The 25,108-nt window shown below is 39.1% G+C and overlaps 5 protein-coding genes and 1 long non-coding RNA gene across 17 annotated transcripts; 5 read left to right on the top strand and 1 right to left on the bottom strand.

The window, feature by feature from the left end:
* Positions 1 to 662: 662 nt before the first annotated feature.
* LOC108892855 (OX-2 membrane glycoprotein) lies at positions 663 to 8,737 on the top strand. Of its 3 annotated transcripts, XR_007809128.1 has the most exons (8): positions 663 to 811; positions 1,016 to 1,354; positions 1,505 to 1,804; positions 1,884 to 1,922; positions 2,013 to 2,094; positions 2,179 to 2,241; positions 2,405 to 2,627; positions 8,388 to 8,737. XR_007809128.1 is itself a non-coding variant. In XM_018690614.2 (7 exons), the coding sequence occupies exons 1-7, from the start codon at positions 760 to 762 to the stop codon at positions 2,487 to 2,489; spliced, it is 948 nt and encodes a 315-aa protein (XP_018546130.1). In that variant the 5' UTR covers positions 663 to 759; the 3' UTR covers positions 2,490 to 2,976. The 3 variants fall into 3 exon arrangements, 2 of the variants coding, with proteins under 2 accessions (XP_018546130.1, XP_018546129.1); XM_018690614.2 differs by lacking the exon at positions 8,388 to 8,737 and having other exon boundaries at positions 2,191 to 2,241; positions 2,405 to 2,976; XM_018690613.2 differs by lacking the exon at positions 8,388 to 8,737 and having other exon boundaries at positions 2,405 to 2,976.
* On the top strand, positions 3,741 to 11,260 carry LOC108892851 (OX-2 membrane glycoprotein). Of its 5 annotated transcripts, none has more exons than XM_051066098.1 (7): positions 3,741 to 3,859; positions 4,085 to 4,423; positions 4,574 to 4,873; positions 4,953 to 4,991; positions 7,804 to 7,885; positions 7,982 to 8,032; positions 8,196 to 8,737. In XM_051066098.1, exons 1-7 carry the CDS (start codon positions 3,805 to 3,807, stop codon positions 8,278 to 8,280), a joined length of 951 nt encoding a protein of 316 aa, XP_050922055.1. In that variant the 5' UTR covers positions 3,741 to 3,804; the 3' UTR covers positions 8,281 to 8,737. The 5 variants fall into 5 exon arrangements, with proteins under 5 accessions (XP_050922055.1, XP_050922056.1, XP_018546125.1 ...); XM_018690609.2 differs by lacking the exons at positions 7,804 to 7,885; positions 7,982 to 8,032; positions 8,196 to 8,737 and adding exons at positions 5,082 to 5,169; positions 5,272 to 5,313; positions 5,485 to 5,892 and having other exon boundaries at positions 3,742 to 3,859; XM_051066099.1 differs by lacking the exons at positions 7,804 to 7,885; positions 7,982 to 8,032; positions 8,196 to 8,737 and adding exons at positions 5,082 to 5,169; positions 5,485 to 5,892.
* Positions 6,283 to 14,114, top strand: LOC108892849 (OX-2 membrane glycoprotein). 2 transcript variants are annotated; one of them, XM_051066097.1, is made up of 7 exons: positions 6,283 to 6,602; positions 6,807 to 7,145; positions 7,296 to 7,595; positions 7,675 to 7,713; positions 13,027 to 13,126; positions 13,223 to 13,273; positions 13,411 to 14,114. In XM_051066097.1, exons 1-7 carry the CDS (start codon positions 6,551 to 6,553, stop codon positions 13,541 to 13,543), a joined length of 1,014 nt encoding a protein of 337 aa, XP_050922054.1. In that variant the 5' UTR covers positions 6,283 to 6,550; the 3' UTR covers positions 13,544 to 14,114. The 2 variants fall into 2 exon arrangements, with proteins under 2 accessions (XP_050922054.1, XP_050922053.1); XM_051066096.1 differs by lacking the exons at positions 6,283 to 6,602; positions 6,807 to 7,145; positions 7,296 to 7,595; positions 7,675 to 7,713 and adding exons at positions 9,522 to 9,620; positions 9,846 to 10,184; positions 10,335 to 10,634; positions 10,714 to 10,752.
* Positions 11,796 to 21,150, top strand: LOC108892854 (OX-2 membrane glycoprotein). 4 transcript variants are annotated; one of them, XM_051066102.1, is made up of 6 exons: positions 11,796 to 11,911; positions 14,795 to 15,133; positions 15,523 to 15,822; positions 15,985 to 16,084; positions 16,168 to 16,230; positions 16,477 to 17,039. In XM_051066102.1, the coding sequence occupies exons 1-6, from the start codon at positions 11,857 to 11,859 to the stop codon at positions 16,595 to 16,597; spliced, it is 978 nt and encodes a 325-aa protein (XP_050922059.1). In that variant the 5' UTR covers positions 11,796 to 11,856; the 3' UTR covers positions 16,598 to 17,039. The 4 variants fall into 4 exon arrangements, with proteins under 4 accessions (XP_050922059.1, XP_050922061.1, XP_018546128.1 ...); XM_051066104.1 differs by lacking the exons at positions 11,796 to 11,911; positions 14,795 to 15,133; positions 15,523 to 15,822; ... (1 more) ...; positions 16,168 to 16,230; positions 16,477 to 17,039 and adding exons at positions 14,468 to 14,670; positions 19,395 to 19,733; positions 19,884 to 20,183; ... (1 more) ...; positions 20,392 to 20,473; positions 20,619 to 21,150; XM_018690612.2 differs by lacking the exon at positions 11,796 to 11,911 and adding an exon at positions 14,503 to 14,670.
* LOC127139145 (uncharacterized) lies at positions 19,883 to 24,023 on the bottom strand. The gene is made up of 2 exons (XR_007809129.1): positions 23,886 to 24,023; positions 19,883 to 20,002 (listed from the first exon to the last, which is right to left on the bottom strand). It is a non-coding gene; the product is annotated as an uncharacterized LOC127139145 (long non-coding RNA).
* On the top strand, positions 22,722 to 24,855 carry LOC108892870 (OX-2 membrane glycoprotein). 2 transcript variants are annotated; one of them, XM_018690643.2, is made up of 6 exons: positions 22,757 to 22,774; positions 22,922 to 22,985; positions 23,278 to 23,616; positions 23,767 to 24,066; positions 24,228 to 24,321; positions 24,452 to 24,855. In XM_018690643.2, exons 2-6 carry the CDS (start codon positions 22,931 to 22,933, stop codon positions 24,477 to 24,479), a joined length of 816 nt encoding a protein of 271 aa, XP_018546159.1. In that variant the 5' UTR covers positions 22,757 to 22,774; positions 22,922 to 22,930; the 3' UTR covers positions 24,480 to 24,855. The 2 variants fall into 2 exon arrangements, with proteins under 2 accessions (XP_018546157.1, XP_018546159.1); XM_018690641.2 differs by having other exon boundaries at positions 22,722 to 22,985.
* Positions 24,856 to 25,108: the final 253 nt, after the last annotated feature.

The following is a 25,108-nucleotide window of genomic DNA, read 5'->3' as shown; positions in this document are numbered from 1 at the left end:
TAAGGCTCCTTGTGTAACTGAGCAGCAGAACTCTCACTTCAACAGGATCAAACCTGCTGTTAAAACTGGCTTTTACACAAATGCAGCATATAATTTCAAAGAACGAAAGAAAAGAAAAGAATGAGTCATTACTTATCAAATAATAATCTTTGTTCTTATTTTATAATAAATCCCATATTCTTAAATTTAAAGATCCACTGCTACGTTACATTGGCGGTGAATAGATGTTCATTTGACACCCACAGTGATCAGCTTACCTTGAACTTACCTGCATGCCCATACCTGCCCGCAGTCCGCAGTGACAGTATTTACTTTGAAATTTGGGCAGGTAACCTTATCTACCTGACACATCATGCAGCAAAAATGGCCCATCCTGCAGTTCTATAGACTTTTTTATATCTTTTGTATTAACCTACTTTCCATTGTCTTCATATCATTGGATAATTTTTGATATCTGATTATATATTATACTTTTTTCATTTGGAAAATGAGTGGCAAAAATACAAAGTTATATAATAAAGTGTGATGTTTTGTTAACTCATTAAAAGCATTAGTTTCAGTGGACTTAAGATCCAGATATTTGGTATTGACTTCAATATTAAACCTGTCAAAATCAGAGTGGAGGACAGCTCTGAGCCAGAAGGTGGCAGTGATGCAACATTCAAGATGCCATGAACGAGGAAGAGGAAGAGAAAGAAGACGAAAACAAAGAGCGTACTCAGACTGGCAGTTTTAACTTGGCGGGCAGTTTGAACCGACATGGCACATGGAGTAGCTGTTCCTCTTTTTGTGTTGGGAGTCTTTTTAAAAGGTAAGAACAGAAGTTGCACTGAGTTCATACATGTATGTTTTCATTGGTCAGACTTTGTCACTGAGTTGAAGTTGTTCATTGTGCACAAGAGATCAGTGCTGAGCAGAGATGGTGTGTTACAGAACATACGCTGAAATCTTCATATTATCTCTCACACAGCTGGAATCCCACATCTGTAACTGTTATTTCATTTCCTCCATGCAGGTCTAACAGCTCTGATACAGACACAGCAGACTGTGGTGGCAGCAGTGGGAGAAGAGGCTCATTTAACCTGTCAGCTCACACAGTCTAAAGACGTTGTTCAGGTCACATGGCAGAAAACTGTACAGGACGGGGAGATTAATTTTGCCACCTACAACAAAATCTTTGGTCCAAAAGTGAATCCTAACTTCACAGACAGAGTGGAGATTAAAGATGGTGAACTGCAGAACAGCTCCATAGTTATCAGGGAGCTGATGGAGCAGGATGAAGGCTGCTATCTCTGTCTGTTTAACTGCTACCCTGATGGAGCTCTCACTGGTAGAACCTGCCTCCAACTCTATGGTAAGGACCTGACTGAGTTACACTTTGACCCTGTTTAACTGAGCATTTAGTGAACATCAGCAGCAGCAGGTGACTCTTGTGTCACAAAATCATCATGTGTGTGTAACACCTTCCTCCATGTTGTGTTTGTTAAATGTCATTTCTCTGCAGAGCTGCATGAACCCATTCTCCATGTGAGAGAATCAGACTCTGCTGAAGAGTCAGTTGTGTCCTGCTCGGCCACAGGACGACCTGCTCCAACAGTAACACTGACTGTCACACAACTACACCTCTCACACCACAACACTGTCAGAGTCAACAACACCAACGGTACAGTCACTGTCACCACCACAGCTGAGCTGGCACGTTCCCGTGACAACAGTGCACAGGTTGGATGTGCAGTGCGAGTGCTCTCTGTTCAGAAAGAGGTGTTTCTGATGATTCCTGAGCTCAAACAGACGTCTGCTGATGGTGAGAAACACTTCCAAAGATACACATTCACACACTGATCACTACTTCATCATTCTGATGTTTGGGTTTCTTTGTCCAGGTTCTGATCAGAAATCTGGATCTGATCACAGAAACTACAGTAAGTTCATGTTCACATGGTCTCATTCAGTCTGTTGTTGATTTATAGTTGTTGAGTGAATCATGTCAATGATTCTTCTTTCTCTCAAAGTTGGGACTATAATTGTGGCAGTGGTCTGTGTTGCTGCAGTCATCACCATCACTGTCTGGTGTAAACAGAACCAGAAGAACAGGTACTTGTTTCAACCAACATGTGTGTTGTTGTAATACTGTGTCTGAGTCTCTGAGAGTTAATAAATGTTTGTTAAATCCTTCAGTCTGTCACACAGCAACATTGAGATGAGTGAGACGAATCAACCTACAATCAGCATCACTGATGTGTAAGACACTCTTTATTCATTCATGCAGAAAATCACATTTTTTTTTCCATATTGACATGGTTGAGTTTTCTATCTGTTTACAACCTGTTTAGAATAATTAATGTAATATTGACTGAGTAATGAAACACTGAGTGAAATGTAAATATTTTGTTTTTATTTTTAGGCCCCAAACACCTCCAGTCTCACAGGAGAACAGTGAGATCAGAAAACGGACACCACCTGAGAACAGCCCCATGTTGTCACCTTGAATAATAAGACTGAACTGAACTCTTAAGAAAAACACAACAACTCGTATCACAGCCAGTGAGACCTCAACAAAACTCTATCAAAGCTTGAGAGACAATACACAACAGAAGTTATCTCAAGGCACTGTACATATAGAGCAGGTCTAGACCGTACTCTTTTTCTTATAAAAAGACAAGATATCAGTACAATGAAAAAGTGGAAAGTTTACACTTAAATCTCCAAACAACACTCACATCTCACTGTAACTGTTCAACAAGTCTGTCCCAGTTTGATGAAGATGATTCCAGTGTTTGATAAAGAATAATGTGCACTGTAGTTTTGATGTTGATGTGTTTGTGGTTTTTTATCTGTTACCGTGTTTTTTTTATAACACTTGAATTTTTTATGTGTTTTCATGTTTTTTATTTTAGAGGAGTTGATGAAAAACAATTTGTAAAAGATACTGTATTTTTTAAAAAGTGTTTCTTAAATTAAATCTTTTTCACTTTATCTGATTGTTGGACATTGCTTTGCCTTTTTTAATCATGTAACCTTGAACATAAAGGAAAGACTGTTCTGAACCAAAAAATATCAAATGTCTTCAAAGATATGAAACTTTTCTGAGAATTACATGCGACTTTTTTGAGAGTAAGCTTTTTGTTTTTGACAGCAGTGTCCTGTTAACACGGATAAACAGATAAAATCGCAAAGGAGGCTATAAAAGATAATATAGAGGTAGGCGTAAATTCCAGCAACAGAGAAACTAAGGGCATCGTAAAGCAGAGATTAAAGGCATGCTGGCAAAAGCAATGGGAGGGAGACAGTAAAGGTCGATGGTTTTATAAAATTCAGAGAAAAGTTGGGGATAGGAGGTTGATGAGAAGGAACAGAAGAGAGGAGAATATTTCAAGATTGAGATTTGGACATAGTGGACTTAACAATACACTATTCAAGATCAATTGCGAGTTCTGTGGGCAAAAAGAAATAGAACATGTCATAAAGCAATGTTGGAAATATGAGGAAGAGAGAAGACTTTTGATTCAGAACCTAAGCAAGATAAAAATACAGCTCAGTTTAGAGGATATGTTACAAAATGGTTCAGGAGACAAATGCTACCAAATCCTGTTTTAGTATCTTAGGGAAACTAATTTGATTGAGAGAATAAAGCAGTTTTTTGTTATTATTATTCCCTTTGAGGACACAGAACTGAGTAGACATTGTGATTTACACTCCATATCAGTTGGTGGCGGTAATGCATTAATTCGTTGTTTGCCAACCGCCAATAAAAAAGGAAGAAGAACAGGAAGCAGGTCCTTTTAATGCACATGTCACCAGAACATGACTCGTGGAGTGGCTGTACTTCTTCTCTTTGTGAGGGGAATCATTCATGAAGGTTAGAAACAGAAGCTGTATTGCGCTAGTACATGTACGTTTTGATTGGTGTAATTTACTGTAACGTCAGATTTCATCACTGAGCTGTAGTTTCTGAACAAACTATAAATCACTGTTGAACACTGACAGTCTGTGACAGATCACACCCCGACAATTTCATATCACCCCACAAACAGCAGGAACTCCACATGTTGAATTGAACTGTGTCTTCATTTCCTCCATACAGGTCTAACAGCTCTGATACAGACACAGCAGACTGTGGTGGCAGCAGTGGGAGAAGAGGCTCATTTAACCTGTCAGCTCACACAGGCTAAAGACGTTCTTCAGGTCACATGGCAGAAAGTTTTACCTGAAGGGGAGATTAATTTTGCCACCTACAACAACTTCTTTGGACAAAATGTGAATCCTAACTTCACAGACAGAGTGGAGATTAAAGATGGTGAACTGCAGAACAGCTCCATAGTTATCAGGAAGCTGATGGAGCAGGATGAAGGCTGCTATCTCTGTCTGTTTAACTGCTACCCTGATGGAGCTCTCACTGGTAGAACCTGCCTCCAACTCTATGGTAAGGACCTGACTGAGTTACACTTTGACCCTGTTTAACTGAGCATTTAGTGAACATCAGCAGCAGCAGGTGACTCTTGTGTCACAAAATCATCATGTGTGTGTAACACCTTCCTCCATGTTGTGTTTGTTAAATGTCATTTCTCTGCAGAGCTGCATGAACCCATTCTCCATGTGAGAGAATCAGACTCTGCTGAAGAGTCAGTTGTGTCCTGCTCGGCCACAGGACGACCTGCTCCAACAGTAACACTGACTGTCACACAACCACACCTCTCAGACCACAACACTGGCAGAGTCAACAACACCAACGGTACAGTCACTGTCACCACCACAGCTGAGCTGGCACGTTCCCGTGACAACAGTGCACAGGTTGGATGTGCAGTGCGAGTGCTCTCTGTTCAGAAAGAGGTGTTTCTGATGATTCCTGAGCTCAAACAGACGTCTGCTGATGGTGAGAAACACTTCCAAAGATACACATTCACACACAGATCACTACTTCATCATTCTGATGTTTGGGTTTCTTTGTCCAGGTTCTGATCAGAAATCTGGATCTGATCACAGAAACTACAGTAAGTTCATGTTCACATGGTCTCATTCAGTCTGTTGTTGATTTATAGCTGTTGAGTGAATCATGTCAATGATTCTTCTTTCTCTCACAGTCTGGCCTTTGATTGAGGTAGTGGTCTGTGTTCTCATTGCCACAGTCATCACCATCACTGCCCTGTGTAAACAGAACCAGAAGAACAGGTACTTGTTTCAACCAATATGTGTGTTGTTGTAATACCTGTGTCTGAGTCTCTGAGAGTTAATAAATGTTTGTTCACCTTTAACTGTTCTTAAATCCTTCAGTCTGATAAATGAGGAGTCTCAAACTACAGTCAACTGTGATATGTAAGACACTCTTTATTCTGTCATTCCTCACTTGATTGTATGTTGTCAGATCTTATGTCTCCCAACATGTCTAATCTGTTCATAACTTGTTAAGAATATTTTGTTTATATGATATTGACTGAGCAATGAAACGCTGTGAGTGAAAATGAAATGTTTTGTTTTTATTTTAAGGACCCAAACACCTTCAGTGACACAGGAGAACAGTGAGATCAGACAACGAACACCACCTGTGAAAAAACAAAAGAGCAACACACCAGTGCCGTCACCTTCAGCAGCAAGAAGACTTGATTTTGACTAGTGTTAACTATTTAGTAAAACACAATAATTCACATCATTTTGTGCCAATGCTAAGACACTCAGACCTGAACAAAATTACATTGCAAATTGAGAGACAAGATATTTTACTACTGTGAAAATTGTTCCAGGATTTCAAACGGAATAATTCACACAGCAGCTTTGAACTATTTATTTACTATTTACCATTTTTTCTCATAACATTTGATATTTTTTTATATCTGTTCATACAATATATTTTAAAACTTGGAAAATAAGTGAGAAAAATAAAAATGAGACATACAATATAGTGTGATGTTTTGTTGACACAGTAAAGGCATTATTTTCAGTGGACATAAGGATCCTGATATTTAATATCTGATTATTGGACATTTCTAATTACAGCTGATATTATAGCAATTGCTGTTACTGTTATTATATCTTCTATAGATATTACTAACAATAACAACAACAATAATGGACCTCTCAAACCTTCATTCTGTGAGTTTTTAGGTGTGTTTTATTTCCAAATGTGACTCAATATCAGCTGCTGCTTTCCATCTAAAGTTACACAGCAAGGCCACAAGAGGTCACTGTTTATTCAGATTTCCTGAGGAAGTGTTGAGACATCAAGGAAGGAAGGAAGATTTCTACACAGGCGGAGTGTTGTTTAATATTAGTTTGTTTAAAGTTATTTGTTGCAGGCAAGTTAAACTTTAGTGCTTTATATAACTATGTAGACTGTCAGGTAGTGAGAAAGCAGCAAAATAAACCACTAATACATGAAATATTGAAGTCAACATTAAGACTGTCAAAATCAGAGTGGAGGACAGCTCTGAGCCAGAAGGTGGCAGTGATACAACATTCAGCATGGTAACTGCTGCAAAACCACAACAAGGAAGAAGAAGAAAACAAAGCGTACTCAGACTGGCAGTTTCAACTTTGGGCGGGCTTTTTAGCAAACATGGCACATCAAGCAACTGCTCCTCTTTTTGTGTTGGGAGTCTTTTTAAAAGGTAAGAACAGAAGTTGCACTGAGTTCATACATGTATGTTTTCATTGGTCAGACTTTGTCACTGAGTTGAAGTTGTTCATTGTGCACAAGAGATCAGTGCTGAGCAGAGATGGTGTGTTACAGAACATACGCTGAAATCTTCATATTATCTCTCACACAGCTGGAATCCCACATCTGTAACTGTTATTTCATTTCCTCCATGCAGGTCTAACAGCTCTGATACAGACACAGCAGACTGTGGTGGCAGCAGTGGGAGAAGAGGCTCATTTAACCTGTCAGCTCACACAGTCTAAAGACGTTCGACAAGTCACATGGCAGAAAGTTTTACCTGAAGGAAAGAAGACTGTTGCAGCCTACAGCAAAATCTTTGGTCCAAGAGTGAATCCTAACTTCACAGACAGAGTGGAGATTAAAGATGGTGAACTGCAGAACAGCTCCATAGTTATCAGGAAGCTGATGGAGCAGGATGAAGGCTGCTATCTCTGTCTGTTTAACTGCTACCCTGATGGAGCTCTCACTGGTAGAACCTGCCTCCAACTCTATGGTAAGGACCTGACTGAGTTACACTTTGACCCTGTTTAACTGAGCATTTAGTGAACATCAGCAGCAGCAGGTGACTCTTGTGTCACAAAAACATCATGTGTGTGTAACACCTTCCTCCATGTTGTGTTTGTTAAATGTCATTTCTCTGCAGAGCTGCATGAACCCATTCTCCATGTGAGAGAATCAGACTCTGCTGAAGAGTCAGTTGTGTCCTGCTCGGCCACAGGACGACCTGCTCCAACAGTAACACTGACTGTCACACAACTACACCTCTCACACCACAACACTGTCAGAGTCAACAACACCAACGGTACAGTCACTGTCACCACTACAGCTGAGCTGGCACGTTCCCATGACAACAGTGCACAGGTTGGATGTGCAGTGCGAGTGCTCTCTGTTCAGAAAGAGGTGTTTCTGATGATTCCTGAGCTCAAACAGACGTCTGCTGATGGTGAGAAACACTTCCAAAGATACACATTCACACACTGATCACTACTTCATCATTCTGATGTTTGGGTTTCTTTGTCCAGGTTCTGATCAGAAATCTGGATCTGATCACAGAAACTACAGTAAGTTCATGTTCACATGGTCTCATTCAGTCTGTTGTTGATTTATAGTTGTTAAATGAATCATGTCAATGATTCTTCTTTCTCTCAAAGTTGGGACTATAATTGTGGCAGTGGTCTGTGTTGCTGCAGTCATCACCATCATTGTCTGGTGTAAACAGAACCAGAAGAACAGGTACTTGTTTCAACCAACATGTGTGTTGTTGTAATACTGTGTCTGAGTCTCTGAGAGTTAATAAATGTTTGTTAAATCCTTCACTCTGTCACACAGCAACATTGAGATGAGTGAGACGAATCAACCTACAATCAGCATCACTGATGTGTAAGACACTCTTTATTCATTCATGCAGAAAATCACATTTTTTTATCCATATTAACATGGTTGAGTTTTCTATCTGTTTACAACCTGTTTAGAATAATTAATGTAATATTGACTGAGTAATGAAACACTGAGTGAAATGTAAATATTTTGTTTTTATTTTTAGGCCCCAAGCACCTCCAGTCTCACAGGAGAACAGTGAGATCAGAAAACGGACACCACCTGAGAACAGCCCCATGTTGTCACCTTGAATAGTAAGACTGAACTGAACTCTTAAGAAAAACACAACAACTCGTATCACAGCCAGTGAGACCTCAACAAAACTCTGTTATCTCAAGGCACTGTACATATAGAGCAGGTCTAGACCGTACTCTTTATCTTATAAAAAGACAAGATATCAGTACAATGAAAAAGTGGAACGTTTACACTTAAATCTCCAAACAACACTCACATCTCACTGTAACTGTTCAACAAGTCTGTCCCAGTTTGATGAAGATGATTCCAGTGTTTGATAAAGAATAATGTGCACTGTAGTTTTGATGTTGATGTGTTTGTGGTTTTTTATCTGTTACCGTGTTTTTTTTTATAACACTTGAATTTTTTATGTGTTTTCATGTTTTTTATTTTAGAGGAGTTGATGAAAAACAATTTGTAAAAGATACTGTATTTTTTAAAAAGTGTTTCTTAAATTAAATCTTTTTCACTTTATCTGATTGTTGGACATTGCTTTGCCTTTTTTAATCATGTAACCTTGAACATAAAGGAAAGACTGTTCTGAACCAAAAAATATCAAATGTCTTCAAAGATATGAAACTTTTCTGAGAATTACATGCGACTTTTTTGAGAGTAAGCTTTTTGTCTTTGACAGCAGTGTCCTGTTAACACGGATAAACAGATAAAATCGCAAAGGAGGCTATAAAAGATAATATAGAGGTAGGCGTAAATTCCAGCAACAGAGAAACTAAGGGCATCGTAAAGCAGAGATTAAAGGCATGCTGGCAAAAGCAATGGGAGGGAGACAGTAAAGGTCGATGGTTTTATAAAATTCAGAGAAAAGTTGGGGATAGGAGGTTGATGAGAAGGAACAGAAAAGAAGAGAATATTTCAAGATTGAGATTTGGACATAGTGGACTTAACAATACACTATTCAAGATTAATTGCGAGTTCTGTGGGCAAAAAGAAATAGAACATGTCATAACGCAATGTTGGAAATATGAGGAAGAGAGAAGACTTTTGATTCAGAACCTAAACAAGATAAAAATACAGCTCAGTTTAGAGGATATGTTACAAAATGGTTCAGGAGACAAATGCTACCAAATCCTGTTTTAGTATCTTAGGGAAACTAATTTGATTGAGAGAATAAAGCAGTTTTTTGTTATTATTATTCCCTTTGAGGACACAGAACTGAGTAGACATTGTGATTTACACTCCATATCAGTTGGTGGCGGTAATGCATTAATTCGTTGTTTGCCAACCGCCAATAAAAAAGGAAGAAGAACAGGAAGCAGGTCCTTTTAATGCACATGTCACTAGAACATGACTCGTGGAGTGGCTGTACTTCTTCTCTTTGTGAGGGGAATCATTCATGAAGGTTAGAAACAGAAGCTGTATTGCGCTAGTACATGTACGTTTTGATTGGTGTAATTTACTGTAACGTCAGATTTCATCACTGAGCTGTAGTTTCTGAACAAACTATAAATCACTGTTGAACACTGACAGTCTGTGACAGATCACACCCCAACAATTTCATATCACCCCACAAACAGCAGGAACTCCACATGTTGAACTGAACTGTGTCTTCATTTCCTCCATGCAGGTCTAACAGCTCTGATACAGACACAGCAGACTGTGGTGGCAGCAGTGGGAGAAGAGGCTCATTTAACCTGTCAGCTCACACAGTCTAAAGACGTTGTTCAGGTCACATGGCAGAAAACTGTACAGGACGGGGAGATTAATTTTGCCACCTACAACAACTTCTTTGGACAAAATGTGAATCCTAACTTCACAGACAGAGTGGAGATTAAAGATGGTGAACTGCAGAACAGCTCCATAGTTATCAGGAAGCTGATGGAGCAGGATGAAGGCTGCTATCTCTGTCTGTTTAACTGCTACCCTGATGGAGCTCTCACTGGTAGAACCTGCCTCCAACTCTATGGTAAGGACCTGACTGAGTTACACTTTGACCCTGTTTAACTGAGCATTTAGTGAACATCAGCAGCAGCAGGTGACTCTTGTGTCACAAAATCATCATGTGTGTGTAACACCTTCCTCCATGTTGTGTTTGTTAAATGTCATTTCTCTGCAGAGCTGCATGAACCCATTCTCCATGTGAGAGAATCAGACTCTGCTGAAGAGTCAGTTGTGTCCTGCTCGGCCACAGGACGACCTGCTCCAACAGTAACACTGACTGTCACACAACTACACCTCTCACACCACAACACTGTCAGAGTCAACAACACCAACGGTACAGTCACTGTCACCACCACAGCTGAGCTGGCACGTTCCCATGACAACAGTGCACAGGTTGGATGTGCAGTGCGAGTGCTCTCTGTTCAGAAAGAGGTGTTTCTGATGATTCCTGAGCTCAAACAGACGTCTGCTGATGGTGAGAAACACTTCCAAAGATACACATTCACACACTGATCACTACTTCATCATTCTGATGTTTGGGTTTCTTTGTCCAGGTTCTGATCAGAAATCTGGATCTGATCACAGAAACTACAGTAAGTTCATGTTCACATGGTCTCATTCAGTCTGTTGTTGATTTATAGTTGTTGAGTGAATCATGTCAATGATTCTTCTTTCTCTCACAGTCTGGCCTTTGATTGAGGTAGTGGTCTGTGTTCTCATTGCCACAGTCATCACCATCACTGCCCTGTGTAAACAGAACCAGAAGAACAGGTACTTGTTTCAACCAATATGTGTGTTGTTGTAATACTGTGTCTGAGAGTTTATAAATGTTTGTTCCCCTTTAACCTCTAAGTGGTCTGTCACACAGTAACATTGAATATTTGTTTAAATTAACTTCCTTGTCTTTTTTCTGAAGGACCAAAACACAGGAGACCAAGCACATCAGGCAATAGGTGTCTACAAAAAGAAAAAACAAGAGACTGACAACCCACCTTCAGGAGCAAGAAAACTTCATTTTGACCAGTTTTACAAACATCTAGATAAAAGATATCTTTGTACTGTGAAAAATCTGGAAGGTCACACTGAAATCTTCAGACAACATTCACCTCTCTTTCATATCTGATTATTGGACGTTGCTGCTACAGGTTTGCTGCTATTGTTAGTATGTCATCTACAGCTGCTATTAATTACTAGTAATTTGCACTGAATACTCCAGACAACATCTGTCAAACCTTCATATTTTGAGTATTTGAATGTAATTTATTCCCAAATGTGACCCAAGGCTGCTGCTGATTCTCAGTTGAAATTACACAACATGACCACTGGGTGTCGCTGTTTGCAGATTTACTCAGGTAGTGTAGTGACGTCAAAACGAAAGTGAAATTTTGTGAGATTCAAATAAAGCGGGTTGTACCACTGCTCGGATGTTTTATGGGACATTTAGGCGCCATGTGACGTGATATAACATTTTAAATAACAATATTTATTATAATCAGCTGTTTATCCTACAGTCTGGTTAATTATTTTATATCACTTTCATACTGTGGGTGTGTAATAATTTCAGGGAAACCTTTTTAAACTGCTATGTCAATGTTGAGACCCACCTGTGGAGATGATGGTCTAGTCTGTGTTTATAGTCCTGACATATCGTCCTAATGATCCTGACAGTTTAAATTTTCGGCGTTCATTCAGCAACAATGGCAAACAGTGCAGTTATATTTTTCTTGTTTGTGGTGGGGGTCTTTGAAAAAGGTAAGATTCTGTCATAATGAACATTATTGGTTGGTTTTAATTTATTTGTTGTGGATACATTGTTTCACTCGTTTATTGAACCACGCTGTTGATCTGTAGCAAACTGTTTCCTCCATGCAGGTCTAACAGCTCTGATACAGACACAGCAGACTGTGGTGGCAGCAGTGGGAGAAGAGGCTCATTTAACCTGTCAGCTCACACAGTCTAAAGATGTTCTTCAGGTCACATGGCAGAAAACTGTACAGGACGGGGAGATTAATTTTGCCACCTACAACAACTTCTTTGGACAAAAAGTGAATCCTAACTTCACAGACAGAGTGGAGATTAAAGATGGTGAACTGCAGAACAGCTCCATAGTTATCAGGAAGCTGATGGAGCAGGATGAAGGCTGCTATCTCTGTCTGTTTAACTGCTACCCTGATGGAGCTCTCACTGGTAGAACCTGCCTCCAACTCTATGGTAAGGACCTGACTGAGTTACACTTTGACCCTGTTTAACTGAGCATTTAGTGAACATCAGCAGCAGCAGGTGACTCTTGTGTCACAAAAACATCATGTGTGTGTAACACCTTCCTCCATGTTGTGTTTGTTAAATGTCATTTCTCTGCAGAGCTGCATGAACCCATTCTCCATGTGAGAGAATCAGACTCTGCTGAAGAGTCAGTTGTGTCCTGCTCAGCCACAGGACGACCTGCTCCAACAGTAACACTGACTGTCACACAACCACACCTCTCAGACCACAACACTGGCAGAGTCAACAACACCAACGGTACAGTCACTGTCACCACTACAGCTGAGCTGGCACGTTCCCATGACAACAGTGCACAGGTTAGATGTGCAGTGCGAGTGCTCTCTGTTCAGAAAGAGGTGTTTCTGATGATTCCTGAGCTCAAACAGACGTCTGCTGATGGTGAGAAACACTTCCAAAGATACACATTCACACACTGATCACTACTTCATCATTCTGATGTTTGGGTTTCTTTGTCCAGGTTCTGATCAGAAATCTGGATCTGATCACAGAAACTACAGTAAGTTCATGTTCACATGGTCTCATTCAGTCTGTTGTTGATTTATAGCTGTTGAGTGAATCATGTCAATGATTCTTCTTTATCAAAGCCAGGACTCTGACTGTTGCAGTGGCTGGTGGTCTCGCCGGTCTCATTACCATAGTCATCATCATCATCACTATCCTACTAAAACAAAACCAGAAGAACAGGTACTTGTTTCAACCAATATGTGTGTTGTTGTAATACTGTGTCTGAGTCTCTGAGAGTTAATAAATGTTTGTTAAATCCTTCACTCTGTCACACAGCAACGTTGAGATGAGTGAGATGAATCAACCTACAATCAACATCACTGATATGTAAGATACTCTTTATACTGCTCTTCTTTATTGTATGTTGTCAGATTTTGTACCTTTTAGGCTAATTAAGTTTAATTTAGGCTAATGAGTAGTTGAACATTGTGAGTGAAAATGAAATATTTTGTTTCTATTTTTAGGACCCAAACACCTTTAGTTAAACAGGAGAACAATGAGATCAGAAAACGGACACCACCTGAGAAAAACCAAGAAAGTGACAACTTTGTGCCGTCAGCCTCAGCAACAAGAAAACTTAATTTTGACCAATGTTAATTGAACAAAATAGCATCAAAGCTCGAAATATAAGATAGCTTAGTACTCTGAAAAAGCTGAAAGTTCACACTAAAATCACTGTACAATATTCACGTCTACAGATCCAGACGTTTGTTCTTATCCAGTTTTTGGACATTGGTATTTTCAGTTGGTATTATTGCTATCACTGCTATTGTTGTTATGTCTTTTATAGATGCTGCTGATAATGACACTCATGCACTTATCAAACCTTCAGATTGTGAATATTGTGAACTTTTTCTATCTTTTTCTATCTTTTGTAAAGCACTGTTAATTATCTTCTGAAGCGGTTCAGTATAAATTTGCCTTGAAAAATCTGAAAGTGAACAAACAGATGCAACGACAGACGCCTCCTGAAAACAGTCAAGAGCAACAACACAAAGCACCTTCACCTTCAGAAGAAAAGAGACTTAATTTTGATTTTAATGTTGATGTTTTTGTACTATTTTTTTTAAAACATTGTTGATAGATGTAATTATTTGTAATATATGTTAATATATTGCATTTTTAAAATTTTGAAAATAATGGACAAAAATAAAAATGAGTTTTAGAAGAAAGTGTGATGTGTTGTTGTCTTATTAAAGGCGTCAGTTTCAGTGGACATAAGATCCAGATACTTCTAACAACAGTTTTCAAGTTTGCTAGTTTTCAACTGAAGTTACACATCATGGCCACTGGAGGTCGCTGTTTATTCGGTTTTACTCAGGTTGTGTTAAGTCAGAACGAAAACGAAAGTAATTTGTGAAATTCAAATGTCTCAATGAATTGTGGGAGCGGATTGTTCCACTGTTCGGTGGATTAGAGGGCATTTAGACGCCATGTGATTTAACATTTTAAATAATAATTTTTAGTCGTTATAATGAATCATTTCATAATGAAGCTGTTTATTTTCCATCCTATTGGATTGTATTACTTTTATACTGTAGATGTATAACTGTTCCAGGGACACCTTTTTACACTGCTGTGTCATTATTGAGACCCACCTGTGGAGATGATGGTCTGGCCTTGGTTAATGATCCTGACAGTTTGAATTTTCGGCGCTCATTCAGAAACAATGGCAAACAGTGCAGTTATACATTTCTTGTTTGTGGTGGGGGTCTTTGAAAAAGGTAAGATTCTGTCATAATGAACATTATTGGTTGGTTTTATTTGTTGTGAATAAATTGTTTCATTTGCACATTGAACCACACTGTTGATCTGTAGCAAACTGACTCACATGTTTCCTCCATGCAGGTCTAACAGCTCTGATACAGACACAGCAGACTGTGGTGGCAGCAGTGGGAGATGAAGCCTGTTTAACCTGTCAGCTCACACAATCTAAAGACGTTCTTCAGGTCACATGGCAGAAAATTCTGCCTGAGGGGGAGAAGAATCTCGCCACCAACAACAAATTTTTTGGCCAAAGAGTGAATGCAGGTTTTCAAGGCAAATTGAAGTTTAAAGATGTTGGACTGCAGAACTGCTCCATAGTCATCAGGGAGGTGACTGAGAACGATAAAGGCTGCTATCTCTGTTTGTTTAACACGTATCCTGATGGTGCTCTCACTGGTAGAACCTGCCTCCAACTCTATGGTATGTACCAGCATGTGCATATGTGTGTATGTATTTATTTTATTATATATACATACTTTCTCTTTTTCTCTTCACTCTCTACGGTGTTTCAAGTTGTAATCTGGAACCTGGAATTTCCTGAAGGGACTCTCCCAAAAGGATCAATAAAGTTCTTATTTAGCTGTCTTATCTATGCACATTCCTGTTGAACATATTCATAGCCGTAGCAAGCAAGTAGGCCTGCACAGTGTCTCACTCTCTGAGTCATACAGTAATCATGGTTTATTTTGCAAATGTTCCAAATCAGTGTTCTTTGTTTTGTGGCATGAATAATGTCAGATCATTGTGCACATCACCAGTTACAGATGGTGTATGGTTTGTAGTATTTATTAGATGTCATTTCTCTGCAGAGCTGCATGAACCCATTCTCCATGTGAGAGAATCAGACTCTGCTGAAGAGTCAGTTGTGTCCTGCTCGGCCACAGGACGACCTGCTCCAACAGTAACACTGACTGTCACACAACCACACCTCTCAGACCACAACACTGGCAGAGTCAACAACACCAACGGTACAGTCACTGTCACCACTACAGCTGAGCTGGCACGTTCCCGTGACAACAGTGCACAGGTTGGATGTGCAGTGCGAGTGCTCTCTGTTCAGAAAGAGGTGTTTCTGATGATTCCTGAGCTCAAACAGACGTCTGCTGATGGTGAGAAACACTTCCAAAGATACACATTCACACACTGATCACTACTTCATCATTCTGATGTTTGGGTTTCTTTGTGTGGATTTTGAACCACAATTCTGACAGATTGATGATTCCCATTTCACCTGTAGCTGCTTTATGAATGTTGAATCTTTTTTGTCACAGATGATTTAACTTTGATCATTGCTGTGGTCGTGGTCGTGGCCTGTAGTTGTTGTGTTTTCGCAGTCGTTGCGTTTCTGTTCATTCGAAAGCATAAGAACAGGTAATTCTCAATTTTAAACTCAGTATCTGTTTGTCTGGTTGATAAACGTTTGTTCACCAACTGATTTTACTTAAATCCTTCAGTCTGCCACAAAAGGACTCTGAGAGGAACAAGACACCACAGAGAACAATCAGAGACACTCATGAGTAAGACATTTTCATCTTTATCCACGTGTCCATTGTTTATTATTGACTTTACTTGATCTATTTTGTCTTCTATTTTCCTATTTGATTCTTTCTTCTTGGTTGACTTCATTCACTCCCTATGAATTTCTGAACCATTTTTAGATGTAGGTGGTGATTTCAGGTCGTGAACCAAGCGACTGACTTCATCTCTGTAACTCTTCCTTGACTATCATGTCCTAATTGTTGTTATTGATGTTTTATCTGAAGAACCAAAACACCTTTAATGAAGCAGGACAACGAGATCAGGCAACGGACGTCTACAAAGAAAAGTCCAACATCCCCCTCTGTAAGACCACTGACTTCAGCAGTAAAAAAACTTTTCACCTGAATCAAAGACTAGAGACTCACAGTGTCCAAACTAAGACAGTCAGACTGGTAAGTCAGACAGATTCTAAAATACCTGTGCACTGGAAAAGAACTGAAAACCCTGCACAACATTTATCTCATGTCTAAAGAGCACACAGATGTTCACTGAAATGTTCATTTTTTTAAAATAAGAATTGGAACTTTTTTACATGGAAACAAGAATCAGTGGATGGTTTTTCATTACATCTGACTCGGGAAGAAAATCTTCTTCTCTGCACAACTTTCACTTCTTTCTTTAAATGGTTGTAGCTTCTCTGCACTCTATCTCTAACCAGCAACAACTGTAATGGTTTGTAAATACACCAATGTATACAGATGTATGTATGCATACTGTTGCATCTGTTCTGTTTTTAAATCTCGTACAGAAATTGCAAATATTTGATTAAATAACATTACAAAATTAATGTAGCGCTCTTATTGTTTTTAAAAGTTAACAAAATAACTAAATGTACATTTTTGATACTGTTAATTGTCCTGACTAAGACATACATTGACAACAATGTAGTAATGTACAGTAATCCACAATTCAGTGCTGATACAGTTTTAGAGTAAAATGGCCATTGTTAGTAAAGCTGGTAGTTTATTGACAGAAGTAAATGACCTGTAACTTTAACTTTGCAAACATTAAGAACAATTCAAATTATGTTTAGTCATAATAATAAGGGGCTGGGTGTGTATCTGCAATTTGTAACAGGCCTCCCCAGTGCTCTCTGTTGTCCACAGTGATGAGTCACAGCACATTTTTCCACTTGAGTATGGCGACTTCCCACACATGTCTGACTACAGGAAAAGAAAGCAACAAATTCAGGGCTGGAAATGTGTAAACAGTGTGTTTGGGACAAAAACGTCTGACATATTGAGGGGAAAACTCATATTTCTTAAATTGTGCAGGTTTTTTACAATGAAGTGAATATATCCGTGGAGTTGTGTAACAGGCAAATGTGACATCAGCTGTTGTGCACTGGAGAGGTGCAGGCATCTGTACCAGGCCTGTATTCAGGACGTTTCACCTTCAACGTTTCGCCACGAAGTTACTCCTGGTAAGCCAGTAATCTTGCTTTGTAGTACATGTCTCATAGATCACTGTTAGATATTATCAGTATGAATAAGCTCTGACTCCTCTGAGAGGAGTGGGGAGAGTGGTCCTCTCCTCCCTGGAGACAACAATGAGCCCCTGAACTGAACAGACAGGCATGTAAACTACAAGAAATGATTCAAACAGAGCAATCAAAACAGTGTCTCTAATATCAGGCTACCTTGTGCATAAAGTGTGACTTTATATCTAATATTACAAATTAGGTTTCCAGGGAACATGTAACAAGAACACTTTATTTATACATTTATTTATTAATACATACTCTGCACTTATTTATTAATACATACTCTGCACTTATTTATTAATACATACTCCTTAGATTGCTCACAAACGTACCGTTTAACGGCATTTTAGGGAACCTTGCTTCGTCATTCCTCACTTTCCACAATAACTCAGTGTACATGCTTCAGCTCTGTCGCTTCAATACGTTTGCGTTTTGGGACCAACTCGGCTGACGTCGAAATGAACCATATCATTGGCCATTGGCTGGATTTACTATCACTGGCTGTTTCATTGACTCATACAGCACGTAACCACTCAGCTGTTTAAGTGGAGATCATGCAGGGGTTGGAGGAAGGAAAAACACAATGACTAGACTTTGTTGCTGAGAGTCAACCTTTATTAGAATCCAGTGGAAGGACCTGCACCGTGACTTTAAATGAGATTTGCACAAGATTTTTTTAATTTAAAAAAAAAAATCTTTTTGTAGAAGTTTAAACATTTGACCCTCCTCATTAGAAATTATTATCAGTTTCCCTTTTGGATTTCACTTTATATGATGCGGCTTTTATCATCAGTCCTGTGTTTTCTTTTTCTGCTGGGAGTCCTTATGAAAGGTAGGAAACATAAGTTTTGTTACATTGTGTGAAAACTGTTTAAATGCGAGTTTTACGCGTTAACAATCCTGCTCAGGGTGTAGGCTCTGTATTAAACATGTAGGGGATTTGCTGAGAAGGTCTATTTGCTTGTTGTAATTCCTCCAAATTAAATTCATATGTGTCTTTTTCAGCACTGAATCTAATAACACACATATTTAACGATTCAAAATGTGCATTGCTCAGTTTCAGGCACCTTTATTTTGTTTTTTACAGGGTTTCTGAGCGGATGGTTGCATTCTCTAAGTCCTGTTACGAAAACATATGTATCATTTAAAAAATATATATATTAAAAGCACGGCAGTAATTCTTTTTTTCCGTTTCCCCTCATACATTAGATGGGTAACTATAATGTGTGTGTGTGTGTCAGTATTACTCACTACAGTATCACACACTCGTGCCTCGATGTATTACTCAACGGGAGTCGTGACTGCAGTTAAAGCGAAAATGGACTGAGTTATAAGCACAGAAATGCAAGAGGCATTAGGACACTGAGCGCTGTTTTAGGTGTTTTTTCTTTTTTATTAATGCATTCAATTATATATCTTAAATGTATTATTATTATTAGATTTATGTGCAGGACACATCGCTTAATAATAAAAAGCATTTGCATTTTGCAGTTCACTGTCATGCATATTTAAACATACAATCTCCTGGCAACAAATGGCACACATTTCCTCACTGACTCACAGTCAGTGACACACTGTGAGTGTCAGCAGAAATCTGCTACAGATAAACACTCATACATTAAGCCTCATGTTTGATGTCACTGTGTTTCCTCCATGCAGGTCTAACAGCTCTGATACAGACACAGCAGACTGTGGTGGCAGCAGTGGGAGAAGAGGCTCATTTAACCTGTCAGCTCACACAGTCTAAAGACGTTCGACAAGTCACATGGCAGAAAGTTTTACCTGAAGGAAAGAAGACTGTTGCAGCCTACAGCAAAATCTTTGGACAAAATGTGAATCCTAACTTCACAGACAGAGTGGAGATTAAAGATGGTGAACTGCAGAACAGCTCCATAGTTATCAGGAAGCTGATGGAGCAGGATGAAGGCTGCTATCTCTGTCTGTTTAACTGCTACCCTGATGGAGCTCTCACTGGTAGAACCTGCCTCCAACTCTATGGTAAGGACCTGACTGAGTTACACTTTGACCCTGTTTAACTGAGCATTTAGTGAACATCAGCAGCAGCAGGTGACTCTTGTGTCACAAAAACATCATGTGTGTGTAACACCTTCCTCCATGTTGTGTTTGTTAAATGTCATTTCTCTGCAGAGCTGCATGAACCCATTCTCCATGTGAGAGAATCAGACTCTGCTGAAGAGTCAGTTGTGTCCTGCTCGGCCACAGGACGACCTGCTCCAACAGTAACACTGACTGTCACACAACTACACCTCTCACACCACAACACTGGCAGAGTCAACAACACCAACGGTACAGTCACTGTCACCACTACAGCTGAGCTGGCACGTTCCCATGACAACAGTGCACAGGTTAGATGTGCAGTGCGAGTGCTCTCTGTTCAGAAAGAGGTGTTTCTGATGATTCCTGAGCTCAAACAGACGTCTGCTGATGGTGAGAAACACTTCCAAAGATACACATTCACACACTGATCACTACTTCATCATTCTGATGTTTGGGTTTCTTTGTCCAGGTTCTGATCAGAAATCTGGATCTGATCACAGAAACTACAGTAAGTTCATGTTCACATGGTCTCATTCAGTCTGTTGTTGATTTATAGCTGTTGAGTGAATCATGTTAATGATTCTTCTTTCTCTCACAGTTGGGACTATAATTGTGGCAGTGGTCTGTGTTGCCACAGTCATCACCATCACTGTCTGGTGTAAACAGAACCAGAAGAACAGGTACTTGTTTCAACCAATATGTGTTGTTGTAATACCTGTGTCTGAGTCTCTGAGAGTTAATAAATGTTTGTTAAATCCTTCACTCTGTCACACAGCAACATTGAGATGAGTGTGAATTAACTGTCTTGCTTTTATCAAAACACAGGAGAATGAGCAGATCAAGCAGCAGACACCTGTGAAGAAAATTCCAAAACATGTCCACCCAAAGCCATCACCTCCAGCAGCAAGAAGACTGTTTTGACCAGTGTTAACTATTTAGAGACACATCACTCAGAGCACCCAGACTGCACCAGTGAATGTGTTGGTAAAACACATCTGCACTGTAAAAGAACTGCAAACCCCTTACAGTATTCATCTCATTTGTCTGGATCAAACAAATCACTATTCACAGAAGTTTTGATATTTATGTTTTTATACTATTCAATTTTTTAACCATATATTTTTTTCAATATTTTTTGGTGACTGTATTGTCTCTGTCTCAGGGAAGAGCTTCTTCTATGCACAACTTTCACTTTTTTCTAAATGTTTCTAAACTTTTCTCCACCACTTCTACCAAGTCAGTCTATAATGTGATGTAAATACACCAATGTCTGAAGATGGAGATACTGTTCATCTGCTGTTTTTGAATAACACGTATATAAAATGCAAATATGAGATTAAATAACATTAAATTTTAAGTATCATTATGTCATTAGTTAACTAAATGTAACTATGCATAACTACAATTTTTGGATGCTGGTAACTGTACTGACTTTGTTGTATTATAAGGCTTGTTCGAGTCCAAGTCCGAGACGCCAAAGAAGAGTCTGAGTGGAATTATCTGAATCAGAGTCTTGAGTAGAGAAATCAAAGTTGAGTCTCGGCACTGACCGTCACTAAGGATGTGCACGTGAATTCACATTTAGGCTCGTGAAGCTCCCACTAAATGGGAGATGTGAAAAGATGGAACACATGAGACTGAGCAGGAATAGAGTTTTAAATCACTGTTGAGCGCAGGATAGGATGTCTGGGTCTGATTATTTATTCATTTATTTATTGTGGGAAGTATTGAGAAGATTTAAGACCATTTGTGCTGTAGTGGCGATATGCACCTTCAAAGAAAGGAGAATAATAATAAGAAGGGGGCATCGACATCAGCACTTTCAGTTTCATGTGGTAACATTATCTATCTGGTCTACAGGCCAACTTTCAGTCTTGACATTTTTTTTTTTTCCACAGTGTGGCCTAACCTTCCTGTTTTCACTGCGCTGTGAATCACTGGATATTTATATATCAGCACCGGCCAAAGTTGCACTCCTGTAGTTCCCTTCTTGTTGGGGAACTCTCTTAAAACTAGGAGATTGTGTTGCAGAGTAACATTATGTGTCATGGCTTTACAGTAATTTAAATGCCTTAAACTTCGTCACTCAGGTGTCACTGTTTTCCCATCAAGTCACATGGTAGACAATGCTACCTGAGGGAAAGAAGACTGTTGCCACCTAAAGCAACATCTTCTCTCCCCTGATGGTGCGCTCACTGGTACAACCTGCCTCCAACTCTATGGTAAAGACCTCACTGCATTTTAAAAAGTCTTTCTGGTGAAATATTGTTTAACCCAGTTTTACAAGGAGAATCTCTGTCACACCATGCTCGCTATTCATAGTCTGCATTGCATGGCATTTATTGACACATGGCACCACCTAGTGTCATCAGGCATGTCTTCATGGCTGTGATACTGTAACTAAAATGAAATGAAATGTTCTCTGCAACACTGTTGTTGAGTAATTGCTCAAATGACTATGTATGAAATAAAGTAATGAGTGAACGGAAATTAACTAACGTTTTGTTTTTATCTGAAGGAGAAGAACACTTCTAATCGAGCAGGAAGAAGTCTGAGAAGCATCCACCCAAAACCACCACCTTCAACATGGAGGAGGAGGATGTGATCGGCTCTCAGCTGGAAGTGATGGCTGCTGACTGGACTCAGTTAATTTGGTAATGAATATTTACTCAGTTTCTTTTTTTTAATCCTTTAGAATTAATTCAATTCTAATAATACAACAAGAGCTAACTCCAGATGGAGGCTGTAGTTGAGGACAACTACAATGCTGATGTTTGCATCTGACTCCCAGCTTCAGTCATTCAGATGCTGTGCTTTGTGCAGAGATTGCATAGTTTTGGTGCAGATGTGGCTTTTTTTTACTTCCTCTTGTTTGGGGTGACAGTGTGGTTTTATGTAAAATAGTCCAAAAACGAAAGTGAGGTTTAGTATGTTAGTCTCCCTGACAGTCTCATGACAGATTGTCACGGATATATATTTTGGTAAAATATATTTATGCTGCTTATGTTTCATTTTAGAACAAATTAGTTCTAGAAGTTATTGGCTGATTGTACAAATCAGTGTGTGTTTTTGATTTATACACAGGCCTGTGTTTATTCTAGTGACAGTTTGATTTACAATCCCCACAGAGAAGAACGATGGCACATGGTGCAGTTCTTTATCTGCTTTTTGTCTTTGGAGTTGTCTCAAAAGGTAAGACACATGTTACAGTAGCCTTTGTTCCCTTTGTCATTCATTTTTACTTGGTATTTAATCAGATTTGTTTGTTTGAGTGTGACACTGTGAGTGCTGACAATTTTAACTTACAAACCACAAAAAACATTTATTTTCACTTTTAGCATAAACTCAATTTATAGTCTCAGTAATGTCAGACTAAATATCTGAAATCAGATTCTACTCTCTCAATATATTGTTAATCCTGTTGAACAGTTTCACACAGTGTGAATCCCAGAACTGAAACTGTCTCTTCATTTCCTCCATGCAGGTCTAACAGCTGTGGTCCAGACACAGCAGACTGTGGTGGCAGCAGTGGGAGAAGAGGCTCATTTAAACTGTCACCTAATACAGTTTGAAGACATTCTTCAGGTCACATGGCAGAAAGTTTTACCTGAAGGGGAGATTAATTTTGCCACCTACAACAACTTCTTTGGACAAAATGTGAATCCTAACTTCACAGACAGAGTGGAGATTAAAGATGGTGAACTGCAGAACAGCTCCATCGTTATCAGGAAGCTGATGGAGCAGGATGAAGGCTGCTATCTCTGTCTGTTTAACTGCTACCCTGATGGAGCTCTCACTGGTAGAACCTGCCTCCAACTCTATGGTAAGGACCTGACTGAGTTACACTTTGACCCTGTTTAACTGAGCATTTAGTGAACATCAGCAGCAGCAGGTGACTCTTGTGTCACAAAAACATCATGTGTGTGTAACACCTTCCTCCATGTTGTGTTTGTTAAATGTCATTTCTCTGCAGAGCTGCATGAACCCATTCTCCATGTGAGAGAATCAGACTCTGCTGAAGAGTCAGTTGTGTCCTGCTCGGCCACAGGACGACCTGCTCCAACAGTAACACTGACTGTCACACAACCACACCTCTCACACCACAACACTGTCAGAGTCAACAACACCAACGGTACAGTCACTGTCACCACCACAGCTGAGCTGGCACGTTCCCATGACAACAGTGCACAGGTTGGATGTGCAGTGCGAGTGCTCTCTGTTCAGAAAGAGGTGTTTCTGATGATTCCTGAGCTCAAACAGACGTCTGCTGATGGTGAGAAACACTTCCAAAGATACACATTCACACACAGATCACTTTATTACTTTATTTCCTTACTTGGCAATAAAGTCTGATTCTGATTTATCACTCTGATAGACTGATGATTCCCATTTCATCTGTGTGTTCTATATCACATTCATTCATTTTTCTCACAGGTTTACCTCTGATCATTGTGTTGATTGTGGTCTTGGTCTTTGTTTGCTGTGTTACTGCAGTCCTCTCTCTCCTTATACGAAGACAAAAGAACAGGTAATTTTCAGGTTTACTCAGCATCTGTCTTTTTTATCATTGTAATGATTTATTGATGAAAGGCTACACAGAGCCTATAAAAACACATGATACATGTTCATTTAGCTCTAATGTTTCTTAAATCCTTCAGGTGGTCACACAGGAACACAGGCAGATGAATGAGGTGCAACTCACAACAATCAAAGACACTCATGAATAAAACATTAACATATTATTATCATTCATTTGCATCTTTATGATCTGTTGCTTTTTGTTGCTGTTGATTTTATTTTGTCTCTGAGGGGATTTCAGTCTGTGTAACTCACACACTCTGTAAATGTGTAAATGAATCTGTAAGAGCAGGTGTATGATTATAGATAGGTTTATGTTTTTATACTGTCTTATCTTTATATTATTACTGTAAGTATTTTAAAACATCTCTCTTTACATTTTCTGTTTTTAAAAAATTATATATAACATTTAAGCCATTATTGTTACATTGATGATTTGTCTGCAAAACCAATCCAGCTGTTTTTATTAAATAATTGCATATCACCTGCATGTTTACAACGGCTTTCTTTGGTTCTTCATGTGCATTGTTTGTCTAAACTAAAGCATCCTACAACAGACACTGAATATAAATATGAATATAAATTATGTGTATCATTACTTTGGTGAAGGAAAGTTGATCAAATTGAATATTCTGTGCAGATAAAAATGATTGTAAAACTTCTAATTTGGTATTGTCTATCTCTGCAAAGGGCTTATTGAGCTCTATGTGATGATAATCTTTAAAACCTTACATTGT

The sequence above is a fragment of the Lates calcarifer genome, linkage group LG7_2 (assembly GCF_001640805.2).
Source record: "Lates calcarifer isolate ASB-BC8 linkage group LG7_2, TLL_Latcal_v3, whole genome shotgun sequence".
Lineage (NCBI taxonomy): Eukaryota > Metazoa > Chordata > Actinopteri > Centropomidae > Lates > Lates calcarifer.
Note: the sequence above shows the minus strand (reverse complement) of the source record. Positions and strands in the feature narration are given on the sequence as shown.